The sequence below is a fragment of the Prosopis cineraria genome, unplaced genomic scaffold, assembly GCF_029017545.1.
Source record: "Prosopis cineraria cultivar Desert tree isolate PC_DT_omini unplaced genomic scaffold, ASM2901754v1 PC4, whole genome shotgun sequence".
Lineage (NCBI taxonomy): Eukaryota > Viridiplantae > Streptophyta > Magnoliopsida > Fabales > Fabaceae > Prosopis > Prosopis cineraria.
The window spans coordinates 26,207,477-26,219,008 of NW_026555335.1; the positions used below are offsets into that span (position 1 = coordinate 26,207,477).

The following is an 11,532-nucleotide window of genomic DNA, read 5'->3' on the forward strand; positions in this document are numbered from 1 at the left end:
CACTTGAGTGCATTTTGACTGTTTTAAGTCAAAATTTGTCACTCGAACGTCTTAATTCGAAACCAAATGCCATCAGCCACCTTTTAGGCCTTGACTATATGCCAATAGACAATACACACTTGATTGACCATACATATACACAATATAACACATACACATATTTGGCCTGTAAATCACCCATATTTGGGCCGAATTGCATTTTTCATTCTCAATCTCATATAAGGCCAAATCATCACACACTCTTCTAGTACATCTCATATCAACATATATTCACAATCATCCACTAGCCCACTCAATCATTTCACCATTTACACATATATAAAGGTCTAAGGAGTTTAAAATCACCAAAACACCATACTTAACATATTATGCAAATGTCTGAATCTTAAGGCAACTTATACACAAGTTCATAACTAATAATTTACAGGTTCATTACACCAATTTTTACAAAGGCTTAGACGAGAGATGTCGACTCAACTTATGTCCTTCCCCTTTGACCCACTAATGTTAGAACCTAAAAATATGTAACCATAGGTGAGATAAAAATCTCAGTAACTAATACAGTTCGTTAGATGTTTATTATCACAAATAACCATGCTAAAGTAACAAAACTAGGGTAATACCAAATATATATATATATATATATATCAAAATATGAAGAAATTTCATCCTCTCAAATTATTTTCACATAAATATACATTAGCATGATCATCTAACCACCGAACCTCTAATGCTTCTCGACACAAAACTATAGGCTCTCCTAGATCAGCCACTTGTTAACCCGAGCACACTTTTGGTGGTAGAAACACTCGACTAAAAGTAATTTAACCCACCTATGAACTATGGTTTCCCTTGTCACAAACTTGTAATAGAGGTGTCGTTGACTCCTAATCGCACCCTAACCAGCACTAAGGAGTTGCCAGACTACTCGGATGTCCCATTGTAACAATTCCATAGTATGTTGTACCAAATTACCCATAGTAACAGCCCATATGATACTACAACGGATGTCCCATAGTGCTAACCTGACCATATGAATTTTTCACTCACTTCTCCACACCCACACATCCCCACATACCCTGAGTGAACTCTCACCCCCTATGATCATAATCTTTTCACAATTTTCACTACTCTTTCACATTTCTATAATATATAATCTCATAACACATATACATACATACATACATACATACATATATATATATATATATATATATCAATTGAAATCGGTAACCTTTTACATTTCATTTCACAAATTGATTTTCATGTTAAAAATTATTTACAAAGTCAAGTTTATGCATAAAACTCATAAAACATCAAATTTCTCATAATCTATATGGTTATCCCAACCCTTCTATTTACTAGAAAGGGTTACTCGTGTTCCAACAACCCTATTCAAGCTCCTTTCTTATAATTTGTATGTCACACGCTAGAATCTACACAATTTAGGCACCCAAAGTCAATGTCACTATTGACAAAAAGTGCCAATTATCGTAATTAACCACCTAATCGCTATCACCAATGCACATCACAACTGATTACCCCTCATTTCAAGCTTTAACCTTCACCTAGCTAAATTTCTCTCACTATTCTCTCTTTCTAGATTAGGGAAAATCATGCCTACAGCTTCAAAGCTTTATCGTTCTGACTCAAACCCGTCACAAAGTACTAGTTTAGTTCTGGAGAACCTTTCTATTACAATAGGGTAAGAAATCAACTCTTAAAATTCTTGAATTCAATTTCTCACTAGTTAAAACTAAGGCCTCATTTGGTATGATGGAAGAGTTTTTAATGGAATGGGAATCAGAATCAGAATTGGAATTGGAATCGGAATCAGAATTGGAATAGAATTGAGTTTTAAAAGTGTGTTTGGTGTGAAGATGGAATTCTAATATAATATTAATTTATATATGTACTTAAAATAGAAAAAGACTAAATTGCCCTTTTTTTAAAATTAAAAAGACCTATCTTATTATAAATGGACAAAAAAGATGAGGATAGTAGGGTCCACAAATTGAATTCAAGGGAATTGAAGCAATTCCATGGTCAATATGATGGAATTGAATTCTAGTATTTTTGGTGGAATTCGGATTCTTAGGAATTGCAACTCTTGCATACCAATCATGCTTAAATTAGGATTCCATCTTTGATTCCATTTCCACCTTGCCAATTCAATGCTACCAAATATAGCCTAAGAGAAAATAAGGTAGAATTGGAGATTAAGGCAGCATGAGACTTATCTTCCAATCTACACAAATTTATCTAAAAATGAGTTGTAAGGAAATTGAATCAGAGAGATTTTAAGGATTTTCTTGCCCAATAGTAATAAAAAAGTTTTTAAGAGTTAAATTAGAGCTTTGCATCTAGTTTAAAGCTGAATGATAGACCCGTAGGCTCAATTTGGCCCTAGGTTTTAGAGAAAGGAGTAAGAATCTAATTTGAGTGAAATGAGACCTATTGAGGTGATATAAAGTAGTAATTGACTAATAATGGACTTAGAATGGATAAATGGAAAAGAGTTTACGAATGAATATAGCCCTAAGTAGTAAATGTGTGTTTTTGGTCAAAATAGACAAATGATTAAATGTGCCAAATGTGTTTAAATTGGCATATTAGATGTGTGAGTTAAGAAAGGAAGCTTGTGATAAGTTGTTATAGTAGTTGAAATCTACGGGTAACCTTTCTAGTAATAGAAGGATTGAAGTAACTGAATAACTTTCTTTGTTTGACTATTTATTGTAACTGTGTGTGAGTATGCTATGTAGTGCATGAATTTGTTTTGGATTAAGCATATTTTATAGCATTGTGTGAATGTTGCATGAAATAGCTTTTGATTAAATAAAAGCATTGAAATGGGTGATTTCAAATGATATGTTAATTAATATATATATACATATATATGTTAGGTATGAGAAAGCATGTAAAGTGGTACATGGAAATCTATGAATGGTTCGAAAAGTATGATTATAGGGGTGGGAGTTCACTTAAGTGAAGAGATAGTGATAAGACTATATGGCATATTCTCCTTAGTGCTCGACGGGGTGCAGTGTTGGAGAATTATACCTCCTTAGTGCCTTAAAGGTACGATATTGGAGAAGATCTCCTTAGTGCCTATTGAGGTGCGATGTTGGAGATTCGGAGCTTCTTAGTGTCTATGTGATATAGTGTTGGAGTCAACGACACCCCATTATGTGTGTTAGAGGAAACCATAGTCAATAAGAGTATACATTAGTCTAAGGCGAGCCTATGGATTCATGTCGAGGTGATTTGGAGGTTCGATCAGTAGTGATCATGCTATGGAATGCTATGCAATGTTTGTGCTAGTAAAGTGGTGAAAATTTGTGTAAAGAAGTGAAATATAGAACACTGATATGATTTAAGTGGAACTTGTGATATATACAATGTTAATAAGGTTAAAATGATATATTATGCTTTACTTTCATACTGTTGCATTTGATAATCAAATAGGAGTGAGTTATTTCATTACTAAGATTTTTATCTCATCCCGTAGTTACATTTTTTTCAAGATCGAGCAATGATCAAGGAAACAGGAGAGAGACAGGACCAACATAGTGGTGCCATTGTCATAGAAGTCTTTAAGATTGTATAATGAACCAAGAACTTGTGTATATTTGTGAATATGAGTTGTTATAGTGTTGCATGCATGTTTTGAGTAGTGATTTTGTGAAATCTTAGCCAAGTTGTGTATTTTTGTGATGAAATGAATCAGGGGCTATAATTTGAGTATGTTTGTGTTAAAATTATTGCAAATGTTGGTGAATCTTAAGCCTATATGTGAGAACTCATGATGAAATGGGTATTTTGAGGTCAAGATTGAGTAATACATAACTTATGAATGTGAATATATGTGATTATTTTGAGAAAAAAGCTAAATAGGCTAAGTTGTGCCAAGTAATGACAATATGTGCAAATTTGAGAAATGTGGGAATTGATTGTTGAGGAGTCAAATTTTAATATACATGTGTGCATGTGATATATTGTAGTTAATCAGGTTTATTAGGTCATTTTGGACTTGATTTAAGGCTTTGTGTGGTCTAATGAGAGAAAGGATCGATTTGAGTGCTTAAGTGTGCAAATTTTTTTAAAAAAGTGCCTTTTTACACCCGAGGGTTCAAATTTTGATTGAATCATTAGATCTTGTTCAAAAATATCTCATTAGCTAGCTTATGAGATAAGCTTTATGTGGGCGCTTAAATCACTCCGATTGGACGTTGTATGTGAAAACGACGCCACCGAAAGTTTATCATTTTGCTATCAAAATGACAGTAAAAATTTCGGATAGGCGCACCATGGCACATGGTATCACATGCCTTGGCGCACAACATAGAAAGTTGGGCATATGGCTCTATGCCACTTACCGCGGCACACGTATTACACGCCATGGTGCATGACCCATAATTCAACCTAATTTTCTTGGTTATAATGCATGCAATGGATGATATGGATGTCTGATTTATTTTCGCTACATATTTTCTGATGTATTATGACTTTTGATGATCCTGTGAAACAAGTCTTCAACTAAAGTTTTTTGAACTAAGTTCTTTGATTAATGATTGTGTGTTTAAGTGGTAATTCTGTTAATCTTCTCCTATATCTAGAGAATATAGGGGAGGATTACAATAGGAGAGTAGTAGTGGGACCTAAAGGTAGACAATCGATGGTAATAGTAATGGTTCTTGGAAGAAGTAGAAAGTTTCTTGTGGAAGCAACAATCACAATCTGGATTGCTATTAGCACCCTGGTAGCATGTCCAAGTTGTGCTTAATTGATTCATTCACTAAACATCCAAACAAACAAAGTTGATGATTTTTCAACTGAATCTGCTGTCAAAATAATTAATGATAGTTCTTTTGTCATTTATTTTAACATAATGTTGATAAATTTTTTACTAATTTCTTCAACGTAATTACTTTATAAAGCCTATTTCTTAGTTTTGATTAGTGTTGTACTTTGTGATACACAAGATTTTATATTTATTATATTTGATAAGGTTGATCTAAATTGAAGATTTTTATCTTCATTTTAAAACCTGATCAAGATTTTATATCTAGATTTTGTATTTATTTATTTTGTTGATTTTTTTAAAATCTTTTATAAAATATAATGGATTTATGAGCTTGACTCTAATCTCTTCAAATAAAGGTTGAATTTTAGAAACTAATTATTTTCAAAAAATCAAGCTTGAAGGTCTAAGTTTTTAAAAGCCTGACTCATAAGAGCGAGGCTTACTTTTTTTACATCTCTATGTAAATGTTGAGGGCGAAAAGCTGCAGTAATTTTTTTTTTTAAATATCCTCAGGCATTTATGGTTTAAATTACAAAAATGATAAGAAGAGTTATTACTTGTTATTATAAAAATTCATTTTGATGAAATAAGATTTAAAATTAAATTTCAAGCAGCCGGGTCCTGCGTTTGTGAAAGTGAAACTTCGCTGATGGATGAGATCGAGCCGATTATGAGCGGCTTATCCGTTTCCACGACAGCCTCAAAATATCCAAATCTGCAACGTTGTTATTTTGTAGTCAATTTCCGTAACAGCGATTTCCCTTTCGAAATCAATCGTATCAGAATCTATGCTCCAGTATATTCTCTGAACTCGAACCCTCTAATCGCCTGATTCTCCCGCTTTTGATCATTGCTGCTTCCATGGCTTCCATTTCTAGAATCATACTCAAAGACTATAAGCTTGGAGCATATGATGTTCTGCTTAATCCTGTCTCTCCCGCTCTTACTTCCAAGCGTCATAATCATACCCATTTGGGTATGTTCGATCTCGGGCTCGTCTTTTTGATTGTCTGTTGTACTCAGCATTGAACTTTCTTAGTATGTTTCTTTTCCTGTCTTTCAGTTGTAACAAGTGGGCTTTCTCTGCCTGATGGAAGAAGCCTTGCAATCAGAAGCAAGTTGAAGGCTCCAACTGGCGCTGTTGCGATAACTTCTTCAATGAATCAACTGTCAAGGTATTTATTGAAGGTTTAGATTTCCTTGCACTTATACTCTGTGGACTGATGGTGACATATTTCTAAATTCCAAGTCAGTAAAAGAAGAAAAATGCTGACGTGGTATAAACTGTAACTGTATTGGTGCTTTATTGAATTTGTATACAGGCATCATATAGTAGGCTTGCATATTTATTTTGATATATTAATATTAAAATTATAGTCTATTATAAACTTTAAGTATCATTTGGCAGACTAGGGTTGTCTAAATCCTTTTCCACCGAAGAATATCGAATCTTACCAAGTGTGGCTTTGTTCTTCTCTTGGTCTGAAAAGGGCTTTGCTTGTCAACTGCATTAAATGTAGTTTATTTACTGTTAAATATGCAATGTCTGGTAAATCTTTTGCTCTGTCTATTGGTGTTTGATCTTTTGAATTCTCTATTTAAATGAAATTTATTTGTTAACTGCTAGGTTTGGGGACTCTCAAATTTTGTGCAAGGCTACAACAGATGTATCTGGAAATCTTCCCGAAAGAGCTGGAAGGATGAGCCGCTATGAGAGAGTGATTGAAACCTTAACCACTCTTTTTCCAGTGTGGGTATGTCTCAAACTCTAGTGATGGTCTTCTGTCTCGAGTATCTCAAACCTTTCATATCATTTCTTGCTTGATCAATGGTTTGATAGTTGTCTCACCTCCATGGACAGGTCATCTTGGGGGCCATTGTTGGCATTTACAAGCCAGCTGCTGTAGTTACTCTGCCTTCTTCATGTACTTTTGTCCTGGAAAGAAAGACATTTGAATTATTGCTTTGATGTTATGTCTTATCTCAGGTAACTTGGTTGGAGACAGACCTGTTTACCCTTGGCTTGGGTTTCCTTATGCTGTCCATGGGCTTGACATTGACATTTGAGGATTTCAGACGATGTCTACGGAATCCATGGACTGTAAGAGACAAATAATCATTAAAACAAATTAAAGTACTATTCATTCCCACTGTCTAAGTTTATTGCTTTGTCTTTGCAGGTGGGTGTAGGATTTCTTGCACAATATCTGATCAAACCCATGTTAGGGTTTGTTATTGCAATGGTATTCCTTAATTTTCAATGCAAGTTCGTTATCTGTTTTTCTTGCAGAATGGATTAGTGATAACAATAATGTCATCTTTAATAGTTCATTGTTTACACCTCTCCTGGTCTTCAATAAATTTAAATTATCTTAGTGTAGGCACAAGGGTTTAGTTTATCTATTTGTTTATAAGGCGTTTTTGGTGATTTCCATGTCATTTCTCTGTAGATGTTAATTACGGATGATGAAATGATCTTGTAAGAGTGCAGCTCAGTTCCTTTTTGCCCCCTGTCAGTCTTACTTGTTGACCCTATGGTTCTTGCCTTCTGTGAAATATGTGCAATGACAACTGGGAGTGTAATTTTTGACAAAATTGGGAGTCTGTAATTTGTAAGATATTGTATTTTTATCATATAGCTAGCTAGTGCATTAATCATTTTAGGAACTATTATTTTACATTATCTTCTAATATCTTTCTATCTTATTGTCAGGCTCTAAAACTTTCAGCCCCTCTAGCAACTGGTCTTATTCTGGTCTCATGCTGCCCTGGAGGTCAGGCATCAAATGTTGCTACCTACATATCCAAGGGAAATGTTGCCCTTTCTGTTCTTATGACAACGTATGTTTGACCTGCATACATATTTAAGGTTACTTTTGGCTGTCTTTCTGTTTCTAGTAGTATAACTTTGTCTTTTGAGTTGAAAACTGTTTAATTGATAAAGCTTTTATTCTGGCTTGCACTACATTTTTTAAACAAAATAATTTGCAGTGGCTATCCTATCCTGCTTTACCCGTACAGTATAAATGGATTAATAGTCCTTGTTTATTTTAATTTATCTCTTTATCTGTTTCCGAATGCTAACTCAGGAAGAGATGGGTGAATTTGGATTAATATGTCACTGTCATGCTAATTACTAGTAAATATGTAATTGAATTGTTCAATTTTGTCTGTTAAAGGTTAATATGTTGATGCCTGCATGCAAGTTTATGAATAAATTTTGACATATGATATTGATTGATAACAATTAACACTTTGAATATAAACTTGCTGAGCTTGCAAAAGACTTTAGCTTGATCGATAAGATCCACAAGCTAAGGAACAGTTTGTGATTACTAAATGCGGGAGAAGGTTGATATTATTTATACAGGGAAGAGGTAGCTTTGATAGTTTATGTTTGGTTTGTATAGTGTATTTATTTCAGCTCTTGGGGCTCATTTGGATTGTATAATGAAAATAGACTAACATAAACTAATTTTGAGGGTAAGAAGTAGCCTATGAACCCTAACTTCAAAAAGTTAAAAAGAAAAAAAAGTGGTTGATTAATGTCTACGAAGACATATTTGATGGTTCCCTTTCCATCCTCCAAGCAATGGGTCTATTTGACTATAATGATGTTTAAAGTTGTTCTCAATACTTATACAGGTGTTCAACAATTGGAGCTATTGTAATGACACCCCTCCTAACAAAGCTTCTTGCTGGCCAACTTGTTCCAGTTGATGCTGCTGTAAGTTGAGACAGTAGTGGCCTGCTATCTGGCGAGATCTTTTAAAATGGATATATCTTGGGTAGAGTTCTTTGGTATTTGCTATTAGGTTCTCTATAATAATGACACAGATATCTTGTTAACAAGTCAATAATATGGTTTTGAGGCTTTAGAAATGTTTCAATGATATGGTTTAATTAAAGAACGTAATAGCAAGGGCCCTAAGAACCTTACCTATGTCTTGTCTTGTCAAAAACCGAGTATATTTACAAGATACCTTGTCAGTTTTCCAATTGGAATTTTCACTTAGGTGGGGATTTTTGTTTCCCAGGGCCTAGCTATTAGCACATTTCAGGTTGTTTTAGTGCCAACAATTGTGGGAGGTAAGAGATGGATCTTTCAATTTACTTTTGCTGAGAGTTGATGCATTGAAACTGCAATATAGTCTAACATGTTTTCAATTGATGTGATGTATAATAGCAAGACTTTAAATTCCTTTTTGATAATATTTCTTTATGTGACAGTGTTGGCAAATGAATTTTTCCCCAAGTTCACCTCTAAGATAATTACAGTTACACCTTTGATAGGAGTCATTTTGACCACTCTTCTTTGTGCTAGCCCTGTAAGTATTCTCAACTTCAAATGGTGGGGTTCAGAAACCAGTACTTATCTTTGATGGTTTTAGCTTTTAATTTCCTTGTATTTCATATAGTGGTTGTTACATTGCATTGAAAATTGACATGCTTTAACTTCTCAGATTGGGCAAGTTGCAGATGTCTTGAAAACTCAAGGCACGCAATTGATATTGCCAGTTGTCATTCTACATAGTGCTGCATTTGCTCTAGGTTATTGGATTTCAAAAATCTCATTTGGTGAATCAACATCTCGCACGATATCTATAGAGTGTGGGATGCAGGTAAAAATCCATTCTATATCTTATTGGTTTATCCACATTGATAGTTCATGATATTTATTCCTTCATAAGTCAATATGATGTGTTCAGTTAGTGGATAAATTTTGAAGGGAAAATTAATCATTTGACTCTTATAGTTTTGATTTAGTTATATGAATTTTGACTATTTGTAACTAGTTCTTAATAGTTTTGATTCAATTGTAACTTAATTTCTAAACTTTGATTCTTGCAACTTAATTCTTATAGTTTTAACTATTTAAAATTTTGGTTTGTATATTTTACAAAGTAAAATTTTGTTAAAATTTTAATCTTTATAATCTTTATAAAGATAAAAAGGTTTAGTAATTTAAAATCTTTTTTGATCATCAAGTGACATGGAGTGTAGCTGCTGAGACGTTAGCTTTCCATGAGAGGCCAATTGATGGACACTTGGTAGTATGAGTTATTAAGTCCAATATTAACTAGTATGGGATACTTAATAAGGTATTTTAGTGAGTTGATTTTCCCATCTTAACAGCTAGCTTTTGGAGTAGGTTTCTTATCTCACTTAGGTATACATCAGTAAGATTATGTGATGTAATAGACTCATTGAACATTTCAACAAATGTTCATTATCTTGTTCGGTATGTCATGAACCGAGGTTATCATTGGAAGGGATGTACATCTATACATGTTTGGACTGCTTAAACGTTTGTTTTGTAAAATAATACGTATTGCATGGTCATATGTACCAAACAAAAGTGAAGTGCATTTTATGAGATTTGGATCTTTTGTATTTAGAAAATATACATGCAATATATATTTTGAAAAAGAAAGAAATTATATAACAACTTGAAAGAAATGTACAGTATATATCTAGAAATTGCATCTCCATTCTTTTATGTCAGTCTCTTTCCTAAATGTATGTATTATAGATGATCTAAAGTCTGCTTTTATGTGCCATAGATTTCTTTGACTAAAAACAAGTAACTGATCTAAGTTAAGTTGTATGCTCATTATTTTCTAACTTCTGGTATATCTGCAGAGCTCAGCACTGGGATTTTTGCTTGCTCAGAAGCACTTTTCAAACCCACTTGTGGCAGTTCCTTCTGCTGTTAGTGTTGTTTGCATGGCGGTATGACATGTTCCAATTTTTGTGAACATGCTTGAATCGTCTCATCATTTCTTTGTTTGTTCAATCCTTGTTTCAGGATCTAGAAATGTACTAATGACTAGATTGTCTCTGTTTTAATGCAGCTTGGAGGTAGTGCTCTTGCTGTGTTTTGGAGGAACAGACCAATTCCCCTTGATGATAAAGATGACTTCAAGGAATAATAATTTCTTGCCCATCCTCATTATTGCTTCTCCTCGTGATATCTTTAAAGTAGAAGGGAAGTTTTTATCATTTTGAATTCAGGGGTCACACGATGTTGCAATGCTTGGAATTCAGGACGCATGAACTGGGGAGAGTTGCAATTATGGATATTAAGGGAAATTACAAGTAAGGATTTCCTAAGAAAATTAATGCCAAATTAGGTTTTCTTCACAACTAAAGTTTCCAAATTCAATACTCATTCTCCTATATTTTAGTACTAAAAATCTTAATTTGACCTTAAACTTCTTATGAGATCCTTACTTGTTTTCTCCTAGATATTAATATTATATTTTGGATTAAGGTCCCTTGTAGGTTTGCTCCCAGTTATGATTTTGTCTTAGGATTTAAGAAAATTTTAATTGGAGGATTATGTTTGATCCATTCTCCAATATTAGTTGTGCTGTAGTTGGTAAGGCCCTCCCTGAAGTCATCAATGTACAATGTCCCCCCTCACAGGTTGTTGAGTATCTTGGATCTGTTTGTTAATTGATATTAATTTTTTATCTTAGATAATCTTAAATAGATATCTTTTGAAGATTTTGTTTTATTTTCACACACAAAGACTACTTCACTTGCTGCTCGCTACACCACAAGCACTTCATGTATAGATCACATGCTCTTAGTGTGGAAGTGTATGAAGATTAGTTAGTATGGTTAATACTCTGTTGCTTGCCACTTGCTTGTCAATGGGAGGATCATGTAGCAGCTTGTTCTAGAAAGGTTAATTGGGTAAGGAGGTCCTATCTCTTTTT

General features: G+C 33.7%; 1 protein-coding gene across 1 annotated transcript; it reads left to right on the forward strand.

Moving 5' to 3' along the window:
- Positions 1–5,487: 5,487 nt before the first annotated feature.
- Positions 5,488–11,315, forward strand: LOC129309149 (sodium/pyruvate cotransporter BASS2, chloroplastic-like). Its single transcript, XM_054950549.1, has 13 exons — positions 5,488–5,783; positions 5,871–5,982; positions 6,435–6,561; positions 6,669–6,710; positions 6,795–6,908; positions 6,988–7,050; positions 7,521–7,648; positions 8,453–8,534; positions 8,845–8,896; positions 9,038–9,135; positions 9,271–9,429; positions 10,451–10,540; positions 10,663–11,315. Exons 1-13 carry the CDS (start codon positions 5,669–5,671, stop codon positions 10,738–10,740), a joined length of 1,260 nt encoding a protein of 419 aa, XP_054806524.1. The 5' UTR covers positions 5,488–5,668; the 3' UTR covers positions 10,741–11,315.
- The last annotated feature ends 217 nt before the right edge of the window (positions 11,316–11,532 follow it).